The sequence below is a fragment of the Choristoneura fumiferana genome, chromosome 7, assembly GCF_025370935.1.
Source record: "Choristoneura fumiferana chromosome 7, NRCan_CFum_1, whole genome shotgun sequence".
Taxonomy (NCBI): domain Eukaryota; kingdom Metazoa; phylum Arthropoda; class Insecta; order Lepidoptera; family Tortricidae; genus Choristoneura; species Choristoneura fumiferana.
In genome coordinates, this window is record NC_133478.1 from 3,627,085 (window position 1) to 3,649,258 (window position 22,174).

Consider the following 22,174-nt stretch of genomic DNA (forward strand, 5'->3'; position numbering starts at 1 on the left):
TTTAGGTTTTTAAACTTTTATTCCCCCGTAATAATAATTCCCGTGTAGATAAAAGTTTAAAACCTATGAGAGTGCTAAGTTATCGACTCTAAATCAAATCAGGCAATGTTGGGACCAGAGGGCAAAGTTGAAGCAGTTTACGGTATGCAAATATTTGATGACAGATATATAGTTGTAGCGCATAATGGTTTTCGATAGTATTTTATCGGAAATTTATCTCTCAATTATACATATAGCTTCAGTACCAGTCGTACATTCGTTTTTACATTTGACATATACATAAATAATAAAGTTCCATATCAATGGATATGACAATCTCACTCTTGATGTTTCGGGTGCCGTCGTATTCTGTGAGATCCCACTTCTTGATGGAAAATATTACAATCATAATTTCATATAGCTATTTTATAAGGCTAGCAACCTGTCACTATTTTACCATTCTTTTTTATTGTCATACTAAACCTAAAATTGCTAAAAGTGGCTCTCTTAGCGGTAACATTTCGTTTGCTCTGCCTACCCCATTTGGGAATACAGGCGTGATGTATGTGATAATAAGTATAAGACTTATTAAAAAATATTTTTCTTTTACAGTTATTTACATATACGTGCTATTTTTGGTGCGAAGTGAGCGTTTAAAACTATTAGAACAAAATCTGGAGGTACAGTTCGTGAACAACGAGGCGGAAGCCGAGTCGTACTGCGTCTGCGTCGCCGACGCCGCGACGTGCGCACGCGACGATCACGGCTCTTCTCTTAAGGCGACGGACGCACTGTGCGATGCCTAAATCACGGGGAAATTGTCTAAGAATCTTATAAGAAATAACAGTAAAATAGAAAAAAACACAGTCGTAGTTTTTTTTTTGTGATATATAATGATGTTATTGAACCAAAACAATTACTTTGCTCACCCGCGATCTTATGATATGACGTTTATGCAAAAATGTGGTTGTAGTGTGGTTGAGTTGCTCTGAAGATGAGCTCTGGTTGAGTTCGAAACGCCTGAAAGAACGATTCGATTTTGTGCAATCCATGGGAATTTAATAAAATACCTGAGTACTGAAATGTCAGTTCAACTGCCAGATCCTGCTAGATCTAATCGTTTACGCATGTGAAACCACGAGGAAAGCCTTTTTTTGATTTGCTTTTAATTTAATTTTCCGCATCATTTCTGTGAATTCTTTATCATCTCGCGACTCCACTTGACTATGTCTATGTCCAAATAACCAGAGGCCTTATGTCTACACAGTCAGAATCACAATTGCTTTGATTATTTCTTTCTCGAAATTATAAACTGAGACATCGATGAACAGAAAAACCAGAAAAAGAGACCAGCACTGGGAATCGAACCCAGGTCCTCAGCAATCCGTGCTGCGTGCTATAACCCCTACACCACTGCTGGACAGGAATCTAGACACGAATTTTCCTATGATATGTATCTCAGGTTGCTTATTTCTACTATGCTACTTAAGCAGCAGCACTAGCGACATCTATGTTTCGACGAGAACGTCACATTCTTTCGGAACTAACCGCTCACCCAGACAAGAGATGTCGCTACTAAACAATCATATTTCTTTCTGTCAAAAGCATGAGGATAGAAGAACTTGGTGAATTGTGATCGCAGGCGCTTGTTTTGTCCACTGTTTGGACAACGTTGGAACAAACGAGAGACGTGATTGCACGTTAGTGAGCAACATGTATTTCGATCTCGTTCTAACATACAAACGCGTTTCTCAGACGAAAGCTAGATGTTTCATAAGTTGGGTGTACTGTACTAAGTGATGTTCACTAAATATTGTATTGCATAATGCTGAGTCAGCGACCGTTTCGACTTCGCGGCGACACACAGAACTGTGTATATGTATTTACGATTTTCATGTGTTTTCTGTATTTTTTTTAATTATGTAAATTTTGCTGTATATGTGTGTCTTCTGTGTTAGTGAATAAATGTCTTCTTTCTTTCTTTAATACATAGCCTGTTACTTGCGACTCCCTCCGCGTAGAATTCGTTTATCGCTATCCCGCGAGAACTATGCTACCTATTTCCCGGGATAAAAACTATCCTATGTCCTTTCCCAGGACTCAAACTATCTGTAGACCGAATTTCATCTAAATCGGTTCAGCAGTTTAACGTGATGAGTAACAAACAAACACACAAATAAACAAACTTCCAAACTTTCGCATTTATAATATTAGTAGGATGTGATAGGAAGCAGGTTAGGATATATAGTAGGCTTTGGGTACTGATTGTATAAATATGTATAAATATAAGTTCTAACGAATGACTATTACACCACCTGTTAACGAAACGAGATTGAAACTACTATCTGTCTAATTTAACGGAAATATAACACGGTATATTGAGTTATTATCTATCACAGCAGTGGCGAAGCCGTCCATAGAACCCCATTCCCACCGGCCGGCCCAATATTTACAAAATAGAACAACAAGACACAAAATTTATGGAAGATGTAAGCGATCATTGCTTCGGCTGTACCACGGCAATATCTGACGCCACGCGACTGTATCACAGTAAGTATTCATTCAACGCCTACTCTTCGCCTCTGGCCCTGCAGAGTTACTACGAAACTCGAAGTTCGTATCGTACCGTCCCTCTCGCTCTCGTATTAGATAGTGTAGGAACTAGGCTGTATACCGCTGGCAGGTGGTAAAACTGACCACCTGGCAGGTTAGATTAACCTAGTTTTTGCATAAAAGGATAGGATTTTTTATTGTATGTTTCTAGAATTTAACTTTAAACCGATTGACAGCGCTATACATGCCGGGAGCGCAGATTGCTCCCGATAGCCTAAGCGGCTGGTGCCATTCTATATAAATGTAATTATAAGTTCCACAATAAATCTAAATAATTCAAAAACAACGTTATTATTTAACAGTTTAAAGTCACGCGCGTAGATCCCCTGTACCTATAGAAGCTCTTACCAAGTTACAGTCCCCACAATAGTATAAGTGTCAGAGGGACCGCACGACACGAACTTCGAGTTTCGAGTTTCGTAAGTGCAAAATTCCAACTTCATATCTGGCCGTCCCAGTGACGCTAATACCTATTATTTAATACGAAAGTGAGACGATTTTCAAAATTAGTAGTAGCCCCCCTGGTTGGACGATGTTGGTCCTACTTGTACAGCAACTGCGGGCATAATGCAGTAAATATGACCTCTGGTCTTAAGAGTAGCGTACGTATCTCTATCCTATAGGCAAGATTACTTTATCACACAGTTCATAGGTTGCACGGGAATAAAATAACTATAATTGATGACGTGCAAAGTTATCTCATTGATCATATCACTCATTCAAAACAGTATTGACATAGAGTCAGTTCTCTTTTGTCTCAATTGTAATTTTGACGCAATGTGTTGTAAACTGCCAGTGTTTTCGAAATGTTGTTTCTGTTTTCCATTACGGCCTGGTTTGTTGGTATTGGCGTATTTGCGATTGGTAAGAAGGCGACAAAATACTAGTTTGTAGTCTACTTTGTGACCCTGTGCTTTTGCCTATCAAAGTCTGTCTTGAGGTCTAGAAAATAACGCAAAGGAGAGAAAGATAAGTAGTGAAATAGTAAGACAAAAGTATAAAGTGTGTACCTACCTATCTGTAAATCTGTGTGCCTTGATTGAAGTGCCAAGACCACGGACCAAGATCCCAGCTGAGCCAGTCCTTCGTAATAATACCAAGGATGAAAGTTTTTTATATTATTATATGGTGCTAACACAGGTAAGAATAATCCTATGAAGTTTGGATATTGAGCACTTTTGGAAATATTACGTATCAAACATGATAAAATTTCAACTTAACTTTCGTCATAGTATAAAACTAAATTTTTATATATTTTGCTCAGATAACATTAGAAACCACATCTTTCATTGCCAAACACTTTGGGGGGGGGGGGGCAACCCGTGACAGGCTACCCTAAAGTATGTTTAAAATAGACTCCTGATACTTTTTATTAGCAAAGTTTCAAGTGTTGCAGCGTTTACACTTAGCGCCTGTTGCAAATACGCCTCAACATTTTAAACTGCTAATAAAACTTTCAGCCTACGAATAAATAATTTTAGCCTTTATACTGCCTATGACAAAGGTCTGGCTCGACTGAGATCTGGCTCTATTAGTATTAAACAAATAGACCAATATAGAAAGTTTGTAGGATTCCGTAGACCGACTGAACCCTTATAGCTCCGCTATGTCTATCCGTCCGTCCGTCCGCTAAGCGGTTAAGCTTAGCGCGGATTAGAAACTTCTCAGATACCATTTAATTTAAATATTCGCAAGTGTAAGTACTATTTAGCCATCATCGTAAAGCTACTAAGTTTCAAATGTAATTTCAAAGGGTTTTTTTGGGTTCGAACCCACATCTTTTTGGTTGTGGGTCGACGCTAGCTGACGCAGTTTGCACGGAGCAGGTGGACGCCTATTGAAAAAGCCAAGTGCGAGTCGGACTCGTGCACGAAGGGTTCCGTACCATTATCTATACAATACTAGACATTAGCCAAAAAAAGCAAAAAATAAAACAAGTTTGCTGTGTGGGAGCTCCCCTTAAATATTTATTTTATTGTATTTTCAGTATTTGTTGTTATAGCGGCCACAGTAATACATAATCTGTGAAAATTTCAAGTGCCTAGCTGTTACGGCTCAAGAGATAGTGTTAATGAAGGAAACAGCGCAACTTCTCGGATTCTAACTATTTATTTCGTACCTATTATTTTTGAGAACAATTTGGCTTTCAATACTGACTTGTTCTAAATCAAAATCATATTTTTCACAGACAATACATTAAAAAACTAATATTCTATCTAATTGGCTGCCAGTCAGCCAACAGATAGAGCCCTGTGACAGACAGACGGACAGACAGACAGATAGCGGAGTCTCAGTAATAGGGTTCCGTTGGCACATTTTGGGTGCGGAACCCTAAAAAGTACGAGTATGAGGAGCGCTATCCGCGCGCGTCGCGTGCGACGGATTTTATCTGCCGTCCGCACCCGCAGGCGTGCACCCGCGCAGTGCACCCGCGCCTACAGGGCTACTACGAAACTCGAAGTTCGTGTCGTGCGGTCCCTCTGACACTTATACTATTTAATACGAGAGCGATAGGTACGGTACGATACGAACTTCGAGTTTCGTGTTTCGTAGTAGCCCTGCAGCTAGCGTAGGCCCTGAGCAGACAATGGATAGGAAAGCTAAAGCTGTATTATAATTTCAGATGATAGCAACTACGATGTTTATAGTTGTGCTAACAGCAGTTCGCGTACAGTTTGGCGCCAAGGCTCTTGCGATACTTTTCTCTGTGCTGGGGCTACTTGTCGCTAATTTCATATTCTCCATTATATTTGTAGTCGGGTTACATAAAGTGAGTAAACGTTCAATCTATTCCGATGACTAGAATTTTTTTTTTTATTTGACTGGATGGCAAACGAGCAAGTGGGTCTCCTGATGCTAAGAGATCACCACCGCCCATAAACATCTGCAACACCAGGGGTATTGCAGATGCGTTGCCAACCTAGAGGCCTAAGATGGGATACCTCAAGTGCCTGTTATTTCACCGGCTGTCTTACTATCCACGCCGAAACACAACAGTGCAAGCACTGCTGCTTCACGGCAGGATTAGCGAGCAAGATGGTGGTAGCAATCCGGGCGGACCTTGCACAAGGTCCTACCACCTGCTAGAATAGTTTGTGTTTTGTTAAAAACATGGCCCTGTCCATCAGAAAGCAATTTTGTGAGTGTAGAGTGCATTTGGATATTCCGATGTTTGGTAAAGCTAAAGTAAGCATAGGGTTCTTTAACATTCAAATTCAAATTAAATCATTTATTCTGTACCTAAGTAGGTATTAGTAGGTATAATGTCACTTTTGGAAAGACCATCAATGTCAACGATGACCACCACCCTAAAGTTGATAATCGTTTGCATGCCATAAAACAATAATGCCAGCCAATAGACGTGTTTGCCGACTTGAAAGTTCGACTTTAGCGACGTATTCATTTGATAGGAACTTGTTTAAAGTTTGATAGACCACTTATTTGGCTGATGGTACAATACATACATTTTTGATGCCCGGAATTAAACTTCATTTCTTTTTCACCGACTTCAAAAAAGGAAAAGGTTCTTAAATCGACTGTGTATGTGTGTTTTTTTTTTTTATAATAACAATGAACTACAAGAATTTCCTTTCTCACCCGCGACCTTACGATAGCTAAGCTTATGCAAAATATGCGTGTTCATGCAGTTCCTCCACCTCCACACTGTAAGAACACACACAAATCACACAAACCCATCTATCACCACCACCAGTTAGACTCAAGTCTAACAACTGGTAGCATGGTGTATGGTGTGTAACTCTGAAGATGAGCTCTGGTTGAGTTCGAAACGCGTCAGTGTGGTGTAGTGGTGGTGATAGATAGGTTTGTGTGACTTGTGTCTGTTCTTACAGTGTGGAGGTGGAGGAACCGCATGAACACGCATATCTATATATATAAAAGAAGAAACTGACTGACTGACTGACTGACTGACTGACTGACTTATAGATCAACGCACAGCCCAAACCGCTGGGTCTAGAAACTTGAAATTTGGAATATATGTTCCTTAATAGGTGTAGACGCGCACTAAGAAAGGATTTTTCGAAATTCCCACGGGATAGGGAATAAATGGGATTTATATTTTCACTTCGAAATGGCCCTATTTCAGTAACTATAATTATTAGAAACTTAAAATTTGACATGCAAGTAGGTAATACTAACAGCTAAAAACATTTTTCAGGATTTTACGAAATTCCCACGGGATAGTGAATAAATGGGATTTGTATTTTCACTTTTAATTAATGACCCTATTTCCGTAACTATAATTATTAGAGACTTCAAATTTGGTAAACAAGTAGGTAATACTAACAGCTAAAAACTATTTTCAGGATTTATCAAAATTCCCACGGGATAGGGAATAAAATGGGATTTATATTTTCACTTCAAAATGGCTCTATTTGCGTAACTATAATTATTAGAAACTTCAAATTTGGCATGCAAGTAGGTAATACTAACAGCTAAAACGGTTTTGAGGATTTCTCGAAATTCCCACGGGATAGTGAATAAATGGGATTTGTATTTTCACTTTCAATTATTGACCCTTTTACCCTAACGATAATTATTAGAGACTTCGAATTTGGTAAACAAGTAGGTAATACTAACAGCTAAAAACAATTTTCAGGATTTATCAAAATTCCCACGGGATAGGGAATAAAATGGGATTTATATTTTCACTTCAAAATGGCCCTATTTGCGTAACTATAATTATTAGAAACTTCAAATTTGGCATGCAGGTAGGTAAAACTGTTTCAAAGATTTTCCGAATATCCCACGGGATAAAACGAATAAAGAGGATTTTATATACCTACCAACTGAATCAGAAAACGCATAAGCTAAACCAATAAAACTGGGGACTGGAGATTTGGCAAACTGATGTAAATCTGGTAACAATTATTTAGCAGTGACATCCTACTCATTCTGGTGAGGATCGTCTCCGTAGAAGGGAACTCCTCAAAAGTTGGTGGCACACGCAAAAGACTTTACATGATTGTTAAATTTCAATGACAATGCGTTTATATGATATACACCGCCTGATGCTGCAGCCAGGGTTGGCTGCTGATGACGGAACTCCTCAAGGGCTGATAGCATAGATACGAAATTTTACATGTACGTTCAACGAGCTGACACAATTACTTTGCCCACCCGCGACCTTTATGATAGCTACTTTTGTGCCCATGCAATGTGTGTTCATGCAGTTCCTCCACCTCCACACTGTAAGAACACACAAATCACACAAATCCATCTATCACTACCACCACTTTACACTGACACGTTTCAAACTCAACCAGAGCTCATCTTCAGAGCAACACAAATTGTGAAAGTGTGAAATTTGGCATAGATGGACCTAAAGTAATGCAGAGGTGCACTAGGGCAAAGATTAGAGAAATAGAAAGAATAGGAAAATATCTCAACTTTGTTTTTTTCTTTGTTTGTTGGGGTTCATCTCTGAAACTATTGAGCTGATTTAAATAATTCTTTTATCAATAGAAAGATACACTATCCCTGATTGACATTAGACTACTTACTTTAAGAAAAATTGCAAACTTTCCGCAGAATAAAAATAAGTTTCAATTTTGAGGCACATTTTCAAAATTATTTCAATAATAGAAAGACAATGTGTCTTTAATCGACAATTAAGAATATTAAAATAGACCATAACAGTAATTCATGTCCCGCGGGAACTTTACAATTTCTCGGGATATAATCCTATATCGTGTATGAAGTCGCGGGCAAAAGAAACGCGTAGTATGTACTTTAACGTTTTCTAAAATTCCAACCCTGAATCAGCGAAGCAGGGTTTCAAAGTTGGTAAGAATCATAATTAATTACGTATGTAGGTCGATTTTTTTATTACAAAATTTGCACCATCTGTCTAAAAGAAAATCTGTCTGTATTTGTATTTCCATATAATCCTCCGAAAAATTAATCAAAACACGAAAAAAGGATCGCAGAAAGTAAATGTATGTTATTCCAAATTTAACGCGAGCGAAGCCGCGGGCAAAAGCTAGTTTTGCATAAGCTTAGCTATTGTAAGGTCGCGGGTGAGCAAGGAAATTCTTTTAGTTCATTGATATGGACCTCCGCAAAGTAACGCCTGATTCAATAAATAATAACAATTCCTTATGCCTTATCGCCTGTTACCAATGATATTATAATGTTACTATCCTGTTACAGAAGGACTACAATTTGCTGCTACACTATTATTCGTTCAATAAATTTTCTGTGGCTGTATTTATCTTATTGGTCCTGTGCAATTTGGGATTGCAATTGATATACCATGGCGCAGCAAGGGTCTTTTCGGTCTTTGCATCTAGCATTATTATCTGTTCGCTGGATGTGTGTAAGTACTGCACTATTAATTCGTGTCTACATTTGCAAAATGGCCTTTATCCTTGAACAATTCCTAACCTCCTACGAAAATCCGTTTTTTTTTTATTTGAGGGTCGTTATGATGGCAATTTGTGCGAATATGTTTTAGTGGTTTTAGACTAATGGTACGAGTATCAGTATCAGATATTTCTATTTCTCCGTCTCCCTCTCTCTATTTCAGATGCACATACACGCACACGCACTCACGTTAGGTATAGTGCCAGTGACGTATGTAGGTATTATATAAACGTTTTTCTTTTGTTTCTAGTGATTCAGTTCTACTTCATCGCCGTTATAAAAAGTATGATATTAAAATTAAAAGCAGAAGCGAAGACTACGCACACGAACGCAAATGGAGAGGCTCATGTTGTCCTTGACATGCCCATAACGGAGGAGCAGGACATAAAATACGACGTGGAGCGTTCCAACTCGGAGTCCGGAGAAATCCGAATGAAGTCAGTGTTCCCTGTCGACGATCTGAAGAGGTTGCAACAACAAGATTCATAAGTGCAAAAGAAAGAGGAAAAAGATCACTAAACAAAGTGAAATAATATCAAGTACTGTAGCGCCACGTTCGTGGAGGCGTGTGCGTCGATTGTTTCTTCGCCACAATGCCAGCAGGGCTACTACGAAACTCGAAACTCGAAGTTCGTGTCGTACCGTCCCTCTCGCTCTCGTATTAAATAGTATAAGTGTCAAAGGGACCGCATGACACGAACTTCGAGTTTCGAGCCGAGCAGGGCCAGTACTACGAAGTGCAAAACTAGAACTTCGTATCTTGCCTTCCCGTTGGCTTGGCGCTAACATTACTTAATACCAGATTGAGAGGGACGATACGATACGAACTTCGATTTTCTTATTTCGTAGTAGCCCCCAGGCGTGGCTCACTCCGCGATAACGTTTACTTACCGCTACTAGTAGATACCCGGCATCACTCCGGAGTGGCCTATTCAGTGGCTTTTCAGGAGACTTTCGTGCAGATCAAAGGCCATTCTTCTGTAGGTACTTGTACTATTATTTATTCTCTGACAATGTGCAACAGCCTCAAGCAGCCTACAGTACCCGGCCATAAAGATTGCACATCGGTCTTTGGAAAGAGACTCGGCTAATTTCGGCTTCGTAGAGCGTTGTCACACACTACTTATGTGACGTTTGTCAGTCGTTGTGCAGTTGCAATTGAAACTTCCCCCAAAACTTTTAATTGTACGATGGTATCTTTAGGAAAAAGAGGGAACTATACTTTTTCTAGTAGTTGCAATAGCTCTCTATAGATATCCGTAGTTTGCATGTCATTAATTTGACGTAAAGTAATTAAGTCCATAAAGGTGCAGTATTTATTTGATATAAAACGTCACTTAATAAATACCTACGATGATTGATGGACGGTGGCCAGTGTTCGGATATCGTCGTGAACAGCCAATTGTCTTTTTCTGAAGACCAATGTGCAATTTTTATCGCTGGGTACTGTAGTTAGCAGCCGATGCACTAACGTGTCTACCACTTTTATGGGGAACACTGGTTTGTCTCTACACGCACCTGTCCATTCCAACGGCTCATTAAGGTTTTGCCTGACTTTGAACGAATATTTATCCCAGCGGATCGCACTTGCGGCACAGTATATTATTATATGTATATGTCGGCGGCCGATCGTAAAATCCGCCAGATCACGAAATTCCTAGGCATATCGTGAAATGCCGCCATTTCATGAATTGGCTAAGGGACATCCGCCATATCGTTCATAACTCACCGTTTAGCGATTTGCCTAGTGACGTTTAGGCAGATCATGAAATTCCTAGGCATATCATGAAGCGCCGCCATTTCATGATTTGGCCAGTTTAGGCAGATCATGAAATTCCTAGGCATATCATGAAACGCCTCCATATCGGTTCTGGCACTTCGCCGGCCGCTGCCGCGGCACGCTCACTTCGCTCGCTCGGCTCGTGCGTCGTGATCACAATTAATACTAACCACTCCTCGCTTCGCTCGTCCTACCTAAATTTTTCAATATAAATAAATAACAACTAGTGAATACTTTATTTACCAACAAAATTCTAACCTCTAAAATACGGGCAGACGTCCATGGTTTTTTCACATTGTGCACAGAATCCGTTTGATTCACATAAAGAGAACGGAGCTGATGTTCAAAAGCTTCTTTTGCACTTCTATTTTGAATTCAATCACTATTTTCGGTTTAAAGATCATTTTGTTGCGACGCCGACATTTTTCACGCGCTAAACAAACACGGGCGGTCAGCTGGTCACGGCCGCCATTGCATACGCAGCGCCACCAGTGGCCAAATAAGAAACTATTTTACGATGTGCTCGGTATAGAGCTAGGAATATCGACGAATGCGTTGCTCTAATCGATCTGCCGTATTATTTCTCAGGCACATCGTGATATGCCTGGCCAACGTTTAGGCATATCATGAAATGGCGGCGTTTCACGATATGCCTAGGAATTTCGTGATCTGGCGGATTTTACGATCGGCCGCCGACATATATAAGCTAAAGCAGTATGGAAGCTAGGCATATCTTTTGAGATAAATACCTACGCTCCAGTGGAGCGTAGTTTTGTCCACTTATTTTTTGTAAAATTGAGAAAAAAAAGGTTTAGTTCGCGCTGTATCTCGGACGGTCGAATAGCTAAAAATAACTGTTCTGAAAGTTCCGTATCCCCTGCCATAGGCAGATCTTTTAGACGGGGTGTTCTTTTTATATACATTTTTGTTATTATTATATATTTAGTAAGATATCTTGGGTTAGTTTTTATAAAAAAAATGTTATTTCGAATATTTGTATTCATAGAATTAATATACTTATTGTAATTAAATGAATAAATGAATTATTTATTATTACAAAGGGAAACATATTGTAAGTATCATGTTAGCGTACCTACCTAGCGAGATAAGGCGCATTGTATCAATCAAGCACACGTATCCTATGTATCTAAAGGGAAGATTGTATATATATTTTGGTCTCATAAATTCGAAAAAGATTTTTTTTCACAGTTCCAAAGGATCCAAGGCCTAAACATTTTATTTTAATTTAAAACAAGATATTTTCTCGAATTCTGGAGGAAAATGGTCTTCACACAGAAGTACATCGATAAAAAACAAATGAATACTTTAAGGTTTTTTTTCTTGAAGCACGGGACCCTAATAAAACAATTATTTTGCACTTACTGTAATAGTTCTACCCACTCCGTAGACTTGGAGGGTCTGGGATCTTTTCGTTTGGAACGCTCGACTAATAGTAACTTCCTTGATACTTATTAATCCCATCAAATACCAAGATCCTGCGGAAGAGTTTATATAATATTATTATTTTCAAAATATATGGATTAACGCTTTAACTGTATTAAAACATTAACTTAATATATCATATAGTCAAAATACCATGCACAGGACACACGCACGCACGCACTGCGTTAGCGTGATAAGTCCATACATAGATAAGTCCATGCTTAGTGTATTTTCCCATTCACAAAATCACGAACATCGCAAACGTTCCGCTAGAGGCGCTGTTCGTGTTTCCATACAAATTGAGATTTTAACGCGAACGCGATCGAGACGTATTTTGTAACCGAAACTTACACTAAGGGCACTATACGTAGTATCTCTTAGTAGTCTGTGATCCTGTGCGTGGTATTTTGACTATGAGTGAAAATCACGAAAGTTTAAGACATTATATTAATATATCTTGCCAACAGACCGGTCAGATTATATTATCATCCATATCAGTCGGACGACGGTCCGATGGATTTTTTATGGTAGGTAGGTACACCGGTGTGAAGTTAGCTGCCTAAAAATAGCTGCCTGTGATAATCCGACCAAATTAAGAAGTGTCGTTTTTGATCGTGTTAAAATAAATAAAAACATCATGAAATAGGTCGCAATGTACACAAAATAAACAAAACACGAGGCAAAGGCTTTGATTAAGTACACAACAAGGGACCACCGGCGAGAAAACATATTTTGTGTCAAATTGCCAGGAATGTCCTTTTATATCATAAAGATTAGAGTCCAATAATTAAAGCCAGGAGTAGTGGCTATATATGTCATACAGCCACACCACCAGGCATCTTAAAACTGAAAAGTCTAGATTGATATCCAGTTTGGTTTAGGAGATAGGCGCCGATCAAAGTTAGCTGCCTAAATCCAACGAACAAATTAAGTCGAATTTCTGCATAATACTATGCCAGCCAGGACTGAATTTTATATGTGTATTATAGCCAAGATATATATCTTTCAAAATTACTAAAGAATGGAGTGATACCTCACTCTGATTAAAAAAAACAGAGAGAAATCCTCAAAATATAATATTTTTGTCTTCGCTGCCTAGAACGTTGCCGTTTTTTGCAAAATAGAAGTAAAGCCAGGAGCAGTGACTATATAGGCCGTTTAGCTACATAACTATGGATATAGAAACAGGAACATCCTGAGTGATACCCAACTTGGTTCAGGAAAAAAAGGAAAATCAAGCGAAATTTTCGAACAAACCTGCAAAAATTCGAAGTTATGTCACATTTCCGCGAAATAGAAGTGAAGCCAGGAGTAGTGGCTATATATGTCATACAGCCACGCCACCAGGGATCTTAAAACTGAAGAGTCTAGATTGATACCCAGTTTGGTTTAGGAGATAGGCGCCGATCAAAGTTAGCTGCCTAAATCCAACGAACAAATTAAGTCGAATTTCTGCAAACTATTATGCCAGCCAGGACTGACTTTTATATGTGTATTATAGCCAAGATATATATCTTTCAAAATTACTAAAGAATGGAGTGATACCTCACTCTGATTAAAAAAAACAGAGAGAAATTCTCAAAATATAATATTTTTGTCTTCGCTGCCTAGAACGTTGCCGTTTTTTGCAAAATAGAAGTAAAGCCAGGAGCAGTGACTATATAGGCCGTTTAGCTACATAACTATGGATATAGAAACAGGTACGTCCTGAGTGATACCCAACTTGGTTAAGGAAAAACAGGAAAATCAAGCGAAATTTTCGAATAAACCTGCAAAAATTTGAGGTTATATCACATTTCCGCGAAATTGAAGTGAAGCCAGGAGTAGTGGCTATATATGTCATACAGCTACGCCACCAGGGATCTTAAAACTGAAGAGTCTAGATTGATACCCAGTTTGGTTTAGGAGATAGGCGCCGATCAAAGTTAGCTGCCTAAATCCAACGAACAAATTAAGTCGAATTTCTGCAAACTATTATGCCAGCCAGGACTGACTTTTATATATGTATTATAGCCAAGATATATATCTTTCAAAACATTAAAGAATGGAGTGATACCTCACTCTGATTAAAATTAACAGAGGGAAATTCTCAAAATATTATATTTTTGTCCTCGTTGCCTAGAACGTTGCCGTTTTTTGCAAAATAGAAGTAAAGCCAGGAGCAATGACTATATAAGTCGTTTAGCTACATAACTATGGATATAGAAACAGGTACGTCCTGAGTGATACCCAACTTGGTTAAGGAAAAACAGGAAAATCAAGCGAAATTTTCGAATAAACCTGCAAAAATTTGAGGTTATATCACATTTCCGCGAAATTGAAGTGAAGCCAGGAGTAGTGGCTATATATGTCATATAGCTACGCCACCAGGGATCTTAAAACTGAAGAGTCTAGATTGATACCCAGTTTGGTTTAGGAGATAGGCGCCGATCAAAGTTAGCTGCCTAAATCCAACGAACAAATTAAGTCGAATTTCTGCAAACTATTATGCCAGCCAGGACTGACTTTTATATGTGTATTATAGCCAAGATATATATCTTTCAAAACATTAAAGAATGGAGTGATACCTCACTCTGATTAAAATTAACAGAGGGAAATTCTCAAAATATTATATTTTTGTCCTCGCTGCCTAGAACGTTGCCGTTTTTTGCAAAATAGAAGTAAAACCAGGAGCAATGACTATATAGGTCATTTAGCTACATAACTATGGATATAGAAACAGGTACGTCCTGAGTGATACCCAACTTGGTTAAGGAAAAACAGGAAAATCAAGCGAAATTTTCGAATAAACCTGCAAAAATTTGAGGTTATGTCACATTTCCGCGAAATTGAAGTGAAGCCAGGAGTAGTGGCTATATATGTCATATAGCTACGCCACCAGGGATCTTAAAACTGAAGAGTCTAGATTGATACCCAGTTTGGTTTAGGAGATAGGCGCCGATCAAAGTTAGCTGCCTAAATCCAACGAACAAATTAAGTCGAATTTCTGCAAACTATTATGCCAGCCAGGACTGACTTTTATATGTGTATTATAGCCAAGATATATATCTTTCAAAACATTAAAGAATGGAGTGATACCTCACTCTGATTAAAATTAACAGAGGGAAATTCTCAAAATATTATATTTTTGTCCTCGTTGCCTAGAACGTTGCCGTTTTTTGCAAAATAGAAGTAAAGCCAGGAGCAATGACTATATAGGTCGTTTAGCTACATAACTATGGATATAGAAACAGGTACGTCCTGAGTGATACCCAACTTGGTTAAGGAAAAACAGGAAAATCAAGCGAAATTTTCGAATAAACCTGCAAAAATTTGAGGTTATGTCACATTTCCGCGAAATTGAAGTGAAGCCAGGAGTAGTGGCTATATATGTCATACAGCTACGCCACCAGGGATCTTAAAACTGAAGAGTCTAGATTGATACCCAGTTTGGTTTAGGAGATAGGCGCCGATCAAAGTTAGCTGCCTAAATCCAACGAACAAATTAAGTCGAATTTCTGCAAACTATTATGCCAGCCAGGACTGACTTTTATATGTGTATTATAGCCAAGATATATATCTTTCAAAATTACTAAAGAATGGAGTGATACCTCACTCTGATTAAAAAAACAGAGGGAAATTCTCAAAATATTATATTTGTCCTCGCTGCCTAGAACGTTGCCGTTTTTTGCAAAATAGAAGTAAAGCCAGGAGCAGTGACTATATAGGTCGTTTAGCTACATAACTATGGATATAGAAACAGGTACGTCCTGAGTGATACCCAACTTGGTTCAGGAAAAACAGGAAAATCAAGCGAAATTTTCGAACAAACCTGCAAAAATTTGAGGTTATGTCACATTTCCGCGAAATAGAAGTGAAGCCAGGAGTAGTGGCTATATATGTCATACAGCCACGCCACCAGGGATCTTAAAACTGAAGAGTCTAGATTGATACCCAGTTTGGTTTAGGAGATAGGCGCCGATCAAAGTTAGCTGCCTAAATCCAACGAACAAATTAAGTCGAATTTCTGCAAACTATTATGCCAGCCAGGACTGACTTTTATATGTGTATTATAGCCAAGATATATATCTTTCAAAACATTAAAGAATGGAGTGATACCTCACTCTGATTAAAATTAACAGAGGGAAATTCTCAAAATATTATATTTTTGTCCTCGTTGCCTAGAACGTTGCCGTTTTTTGCAAAATAGAAGTAAAGCCAGGAGCAATGACTATATAAGTCGTTTAGCTACATAACTATGGATATAGAAACAGGTACGTCCTGAGTGATACCCAACTTGGTTAAGGAAAAACAGGAAAATCAAGCGAAATTTTCGAATAAACCTGCAAAAATTTGAGGTTATGTCACATTTCCGCGAAATTGAAGTGAAGCCAGGAGTAGTGGCTATATATGTCATACAGCTACGCCACCAGGGATCTTAAAACTGAAGAGTCTAGATTGATACCCAGTTTGGTTTAGGAGATAGGCGCCGATCAAAGTTAGCTGCCTAAATCCAACGAACAAATTAAGTCGAATTTCTGCAAACTATTATGCCAGCCAGGACTGACTTTTATATGTGTATTATAGCCAAGATATATATCTTTCAAACATTAAAGAATGGAGTGATACCTCACTCTGATTAAAATTAACAGAGGGAAATTCTCAAAATATTATATTTTTGTCCTCGCTGCCTAGAACGTTGCCGTTTTTTGCAAAATAGAAGTAAAGCCAGGAGCAATGACTATAATCGTTTAGCTACATAACTATGGATATAGAAACAGGTACGTCCTGAGTGATACCCAACTTGGTTAAGGAAAAACAGGAAAATCAAGCGAAATTTTCGAATAAACCTGCAAAAATTTGAGGTTATGTCACATTTCCGCGAAATTGAAGTGAAGCCAGGAGTAGTGGCTATATATGTCATACAGCTACGCCACCAGGGATCTTAAAACTGAAGAGTCTAGATTGATACCCAGTTTGGTTTAGGAGATAGGCGCCGATCAAAGTTAGCTGCCTAAATCCAACGAACAAATTAAGTCGAATTTCTGCAAACTATTATGCCAGCCAGGACTGACTTTTATATGTGTATTAAAGCCAAGATATATATCTTTCAAAACATTAAAGAATGGAGTGATACCTCACTCTGATTAAAATTAACAGAGGGAAATTCTCAAAATATTATATTTTTGCCCTCGTTGCCTAGAACGTTGCCGTTTTTTGCAAAATAGAAGTAAAGCCAGGAGCAATGACTATATAGGTCGTTTAGCTACATAACTATGGATATAGAAACAGGTACGTCCTGAGTGATACCCAACTTGGTTAAGGAAAAACAGGAAAATCAAGCGAAATTTTCGAATAAACCTGCAAAAATTTGAGGTTATGTCACATTTCCGCGAAATTGAAGTGAAGCCAGGAGTAGTGGCTATATATGTCATACAGCTACGCCACCAGGGATCTTAAAACTGAAGAGTCTAGATTGATACCCAGTTTGGTTTAGGAGATAGGCGCCGATCAAAGTTAGCTGCCTAAATCCAACGAACAAATTAAGTCGAATTTCTGCAAACTATTATGCCAGCCAGGACTGACTTTTATATGTGTATTATAGCCAAGATATATATCTTTCAAAATTACTAAAGAATGGAGTGATACCTCACTCTGATTAAAAAAACAGAGGGAAATTCTCAAAATATTATATTTTTGTCCTCGCTGCCTACAACGTTGCCGTTTTTTGCAAAAAAGAAGTAAAGCCAGGAGCAGTGACTATATAGGTCGTTTAGATACATAACTATGGATATAGAAACAGGTACGTCCTGAGTGATACCCAACTTGGTTCAGGAAAAACAGGAAAATCAAGCGAAATTTTCGAACAAACCTGCAAAAATTCGAAGTTATGTCACATTTCCGCGAAATAGAAGTGAAGCCAGGAGTAGTGGCTATATATGTCATACAGCCACGCCACCAGGGATCTTAAAACTGAAGAGTCTAGATTGATACCCAGTTTGGTTTAGGAGATAGGCGCCGATCAAAGTTAGCTGCCTAAATCCAACGAACAAATTAAGTCGAATTTCTGCAAACTATTATGCCAGCCAGGACTGACTTTTATATGTGTATTATAGCCAAGATATATATCTTTCAAAACATTAAAGAATGGAGTGATACCTCACTCTGATTAAAATTAACAGAGGGAAATTCTCAAAATATTATATTTTTGTCCTCGCTGCCTAGAACGTTGCCGTTTTTTGCAAAATAGAAGTAAAGCCAGGAGCAATGACTATATAGGTCGTTTAGCTACATAACTATGGATATAGAAACAGGTACGTCCTGAGTGATACCCAACTTGGTTAAGGAAAAACAGGAAAATCAAGCGAAATTTTCGAATAAACCTGCAAAAATTTGAGGTTATGTCACATTTCCGCGAAATTGAAGTGAAGCCAGGAGTAGTGGCTATATATGTCATACAGCTACGCCACCAGGGATCTTAAAACTGAAGAGTCTAGATTGATACCCAGTTTGGTTTAGGAGATAGGCGCCGATCAAAGTTAGCTGCCTAAATCCAACGAACAAATTAAGTCGAATTTCTGCAAACTATTATGCCAGCCAGGACTGACTTTTATATGTGTATTATAGCCAAGATATATATCTTTCAAAACATTAAAGAATGGAGTGATACCTCACTCTGATTAAAATAACAGAGGGAAATTCTCAAAATATTATATTTTTGTCCTCGTTGCCTAGAACGTTGCCGTTTTTTGCAAAATAGAAGTAAAGCCAGGAGCAATGACTATATAGGTCGTTTAGCTACATAACTATGGATATAGAAACAGGTACGTCCTGAGTGATACCCAACTTGGTTAAGGAAAACAGGAAAATCAAGCGAAATTTTCGAATAAACCTGCAAAAATTTGAGGTTATGTCACATTTCCGCGAAATTGAAGTGAAGCCAGGAGTAGTGGCTATATATGTCATACAGCTACGCCACCAGGGATCTTAAAACTGAAGAGTCTAGATTGATACCCAGTTTGGTTTAGGAGATAGGCGCCGATCAAAGTTAGCTGCCTAAATCCAACGAACAAATTAAGTCGAATTTCTGCAAACTATTATGCCAGCCAGGACTGACTTTTATATGTGTATTAAAGCCAAGATATATATCTTTCAAAACATTAAAGAATGGAGTGATACCTCACTCTGATTAAAAATAACAGAGGGAAATTCTCAAAATATTATATTTTTGTCCTCGCTGCCTAGAACGTTGCCGTTTTTTGCAAAAAAGAAGTAAAGCCAGGAGCAGTGACTATATAGGTCGTTTAGCTACATAACTATGGATATAGAAACAGGTACGTCCTGAGTGATACCCAACTTGGTTAAGGAAAAACAGGAAAATCAAGCGAAATTTTCGAATAAACCTGCAAAAATTTGAGGTTATGTCACATTTCCGCGAAATTGAAGTGAAGCCAGGAGTAGTGGCTATATATGTCATACAGCTACGCCACCAGGGATCTTAAAACTGAAGAGTCTAGATTGATACCCAGTTTGGTTTAGGAGATAGGCGCCGATCAAAGTTAGCTGCCTAAATCCAACGAACAAATTAAGTCGAATTTCTGCAAACTTTTATGCCAGCCAGGACTGACTTTTATATGTGTATTAAAGCCAAGATATATATCTTTCAAAAATACTAAAGAATGGAGTGATACCTCACTCTGATTAAAAATAACAGAGGGAAATTCTCAAAATAATATATTTTTGTCCTCGCTGCCTACAACGTTGCCGTTTTTTGCAAAAAAGAAGTAAAGCCAGGAGCAATGACTATATAGGTCGTTTAGCTACATAACTATGGATATAGAAACAGGTACGTCCTGAGTGATACCCAACTTGGTTAAGGAAAAACAGGAAAATCAAGCGAAATTTTCGAATAAACTTGCAAAAATTTGAGGTTATGTCACATTTCCGCGAAATTGAAGTGAAGCCAGGAGTAGTGGCTATATATGTCATACAGCTACGCCACCAGGGATCTTAAAACTGAAGAGTCTAGATTGATACCCAGTTTGGTTTAGGAGATAGGCGCCGATCAAAGTTAGCTGCCTAAATCCAACGAACAAATTAAGTCGAATTTCTGCAAACTATTATGCCAGCCAGGACTGACTTTTATATATGTATTATAGCCAAGATATATATCTTTCAAAACATTAAAGAATGGAGTGATACCTCACTCTGATTAAAATTAACACAGGGAAATTCTCAAAATATTATATTTTTGTCCTCGTTGCCTAGAACGTTGCCGTTTTTTGCAAAATAGAAGTAAAGCCAGGAGCAATGACTATATAAGTCGTTTAGCTACATAACTATGGATATAGAAACAGGTACGTCCTGAGTGATACCCAACTTGGTTAAGGAAAAACAGGAAAATCAAGCGAAATTTTCGAATAAACCTGCAAAAATTTGAGGTTAATCACCCCTTCAAAAATAACAAGGAACAGTGGCTATATATGTATATAGCTACGCCACCAGGGATCTTAAAACTGAAGAGTCTAGATTGATACCCAGTTTGGTTTAGGAGATAGCAATTTGATGTTCAGCTTTTTAAATACTTCAACACAATCACATTGCTGTCTATTTTCTCTTTTATAAAGTGATATTTATATATCTTTACCCTTTTATTATTCTCAGGATTAATTCTATTTTTATTGCAGCCTGATTCTCAACATTAATTATAATGGACTAGACACCCACTGAAAATTATGCAAAATTTCTAAAGCCAACATGCCTCATTATAACGAGCCAGAGCTAATAATTCTGCTTCTAGAAGACAGACGTTGAGTGTACCCAACTTGGTTAACGACCAACAGGATAGCAAGCGAAATTTTAAAAACAAAAATGTTGTTGACATTTCCGATCATTGAACAAGCCCTCCCAATATAGCATCAACATAACCACAACAAAGTCAGATTGATCATCCGCTTTATAGATAAGCTTCAAGTCTAAGTGTTGCATAAATGTACCTTAAGACAAGTCGAAACTATATGCCAGCCAGGACTGACAATATATGTATTATAGCCAAGATATTATCTTTCAAAACATTAAAAAATGGGTGATACCTCACTCTGATTAAAATTAACAGGGAAATTCTCAAAATATTTATATTTTTGTCCTCGCTGTATAGTTGTTGTTTTTTGCAAAATAGAAGTAAAGCCATGAGCAGATTACTAAGCTTTTACTATAATACATATTGAGTAAAAAACTTAAGTTGTTAAATGTTAACCAATCTTAAGCTAAATGGAATTTGATTCTCAAATTTTGGTTAAATTGTTTCCCGATTATAGTGAAGCCAGGAGTAGTGGCTATATATGTCATATAGCTACGCCACCAGGGATCTTAAAACTGAAGAGTCTAGATTGATACCCAGTTTGGTTTAGGAGATAGGCGCCGATCAAAGTTAGCTGCCTAAATCCAACGAACAAATTAAGTCGAATTTCTGCAACTATTATGCCAGCCAGGACTGACTTTTATATTAAAGCCAGAATATATCTTTCAACATAAGATGGAGATACCTCACTCTGATTAAAAATAACAGAGGGAATTCTCAAAATATTATATTTCTCGCTCTGCCTACAGTTGCTTTTTTGGAAAAAAGAAGTAAGCATGGAGCACAGACTTATAGGTCGTTTAATTATACTATGGACAGGTACAATACGCCTGAGATACCCAACTTGGTTAAGGAAAAACAGGAAAATCAAGCGAAATTTTCGAATAAACCTGCAAAAAGAGGCTATTGACGTAATCAGAGGCTTAAGGTGTTTAGCCAGGATCTGTCTATATTCAAAGCCGGTTAATGAAGTTTAAAGATAGGCGCCGATCAGAATTAGCTGCCTCAAATCCTGAGCTTTAAGTCGAATTTCTGCAAACTTTTATGCCAGCCAGGACTGACTTTATATATGTATTATAGCCAAGATATATATCTTTCAAAAACCGAAGAATGGATGATACCTCACTCTAACAAAA

At 38.0% G+C, this 22,174-nt stretch overlaps 1 protein-coding gene across 2 annotated transcripts; it reads left to right on the plus strand.

Moving 5' to 3' along the window:
- The first annotated feature begins 3,250 nt into the window (after positions 1-3,250).
- Positions 3,251-12,432, plus strand: LOC141429546 (uncharacterized). Of its 2 annotated transcripts, none has more exons than XM_074089892.1 (4): positions 3,251-3,456; positions 5,216-5,362; positions 8,764-8,929; positions 9,227-12,430. In XM_074089892.1, exons 1-4 carry the CDS (start codon positions 3,274-3,276, stop codon positions 9,463-9,465), a joined length of 735 nt encoding a protein of 244 aa, XP_073945993.1. In that variant the 5' UTR covers positions 3,251-3,273; the 3' UTR covers positions 9,466-12,430. The 2 variants fall into 2 exon arrangements, with proteins under 2 accessions (XP_073945993.1, XP_073945994.1); XM_074089893.1 differs by lacking the exon at positions 3,251-3,456 and adding an exon at positions 3,464-3,732 and having other exon boundaries at positions 9,227-12,432.
- Positions 12,433-22,174: the final 9,742 nt, after the last annotated feature.